This window comes from Eucalyptus grandis, chromosome 1 (assembly GCF_016545825.1).
Source record: "Eucalyptus grandis isolate ANBG69807.140 chromosome 1, ASM1654582v1, whole genome shotgun sequence".
In the NCBI taxonomy this organism is placed as follows: Eukaryota; Viridiplantae; Streptophyta; class Magnoliopsida; order Myrtales; family Myrtaceae; genus Eucalyptus; species Eucalyptus grandis.
Window position 1 is genome coordinate 26,173,320 of NC_052612.1, and position 2,124 is coordinate 26,175,443.

General features: G+C 48.1%; 1 protein-coding gene across 1 annotated transcript; it reads right to left on the reverse strand.

Moving 5' to 3' along the window:
- Positions 1 to 255: 255 nt before the first annotated feature.
- On the reverse strand, positions 256 to 1,919 carry LOC120296275 (ankyrin repeat-containing protein BDA1-like). Its single transcript, XM_039318034.1, has 2 exons — positions 1,344 to 1,919; positions 256 to 1,125 (listed from the first exon to the last, which is right to left on the reverse strand). The coding sequence occupies exons 1-2, from the start codon at positions 1,917 to 1,919 to the stop codon at positions 256 to 258; spliced, it is 1,446 nt and encodes a 481-aa protein (XP_039173968.1).
- Between the last annotated feature and the right edge of the window lie 205 nt (positions 1,920 to 2,124).

Consider the following 2,124-nt stretch of genomic DNA (forward strand, 5'->3'; position numbering starts at 1 on the left):
CGGAACTCGCGTGACCACATCTCAAATTCTCGACCGCTGTCCATGAATTTACAAAACTGGGTATAAGCCCCCAACACGCTTTATTAGGGAGTACGACACAGTGGATCACTTGCAAACATCACACAATCAACTGCAAAGAATCTAAGGACATCAGTCTGATGCCCGACCTCGACGAACAAACTACAATACCATACTGCTAAAGGCTTGCATGTCTTAGCACAACCTCAAGGAAAGAGAACATTTACAACCCTTACTTTATCCCTTCTTCTCTAAGTCCTTATTCTCTGAGTCCTTGTCCTCTAGCCGGTACATATCACCTAGAAGGTGCAATCCAACAAGCCGTTCCAAGAAATAATCTATAGCGCGTGCCAGCCAATGCTGCATCAGCAGAAGAACGAATGCTAGCATTAGCGGCATCATGCGCAGAGCTTTCTCATTTGAATTCCTTTTACCCATTGTCGTGAGCAGTAGGGATAACGTGAAGCAAAAATAAGTTAGAATCATGGCGACCAGGGATAGCCTAAGCGGCAGCTTAAGCGGCAGCCTGGCGTGGTTGGGGACAAATCTGGTGAGGCAAATGATCATCTGGACCGACACCATGAATCCTAGTGTGTTGCCGCCTAGGAAGAGAGCGTACACCAAGCCCGCACCATTATATTTAGTCATGGAAGCATCGTTTGATTTGTTGTCGTCGATGTCGATTTCTATTATCTTTGGCGGCTGAAGCACAGATTGGTAGGTCGCGCTAGCGATGAGTGCGGCGACAACTAACAGGGCATTGCGGATGTCGCCAAACGACTCCTTTTCCGCATTTGAATTCTTCGATTGCGAACGCGGTGATGCCTGAGGAGCATCTTTGACCGGTTCCTCCCCAGCTGCTTGATGACTATTACCTCCCCCGAAATTGTTGTCGTCCGCCGGGACTGGGCTTGATGCGGGTGAGTTTGATCTTCCTCTTCCGTGTTTGGCTCCCGCTCGAATGAGGATTTCTCTGACCTCTCTATCTCCTGCTTCCCTTTGCAAGGGAGTTGAGACGTCTAGAGGCGTCAGCCCACGTTCGTTCACGGCATTCACCTCCACGACCTCAGACTCCACAGCATGCTTACAAAGCAGGAAGTTCACCACCTGCAATTATTTTCCATTTTCCAAGCGTTAAGATAATACGGAAAGACTTCAGGCATAGACAAGACAACCTTTATTCCAGTGATGATCAAAATAGACCTGGTTCGATAAATTCCTTTGCCTAGAAGATCTTTGAATATGGTAGGGACACCAAATCAACACCCTCATTGAAGTAATGCACAAAGAAAAACGCGATAAAATAAGGGAATCATGAGACTTGCCTCAAAATTTTTGCTAGCAGCAGCAAGATGCAAGGCAGTGTTGCCTTTGTGGTCCTTCCAGTTGATCACCTGCTCCTTCTTGTGCTGCTTCAGATGGTCCACCAACACAACCACTGCGCCGAACCGGTTGTTCTTCACGGCAAGGTGAAGCGCGGTCTCCTCTCGGGCAGTCGTGTCTTCAACAGACTCAGGCGAAGCGGCGAGCAATACCTTCATGACATCGACCTTCCCGTTCGCGGTGGCATAATGCAAAGCGATTCTTCTCTCCCGTCCCTTCACGGGGCACAGGTGTGGTTTCACTGTCAAGAGCTCCCTCACAATCTCGACATCACCTCGAGCCGCCGCGATGTGCAGTGGGCTGAAACCATCAGCGTTCACCTTTTCCGCTAGCTTCGGCATATGCTTTAGGAGCTCTCGGACAAAATCTAAATGGCCAGCCACACAGGCGACATGCAGCGGCGTGTGACCGGCTCCTTCAAGATCCATCTCCTCGAGGATGAGCTCATTGCTGTTGATCAAGTCTTCCAGCTCATGGACATTGCCCTTCCGAGCTGCTTCTAACATTCTTCGCTCCATTTAATCGGAACTAATAATGGCCTCTCTCTCTTTCTGGGACGCCTTTGGACTTGGATATCTGTTAAATTATATCGACCCATTTTATAGAGTTTTCCGAGCATCAAGAAGCTCATTGTTGAATGATAAAATAAGACTAGCAGCAGCAAAGTTCCATTCTACCACTCATGATGACTCAGCTTTTTAGTAAAATAATGACAATACCAAA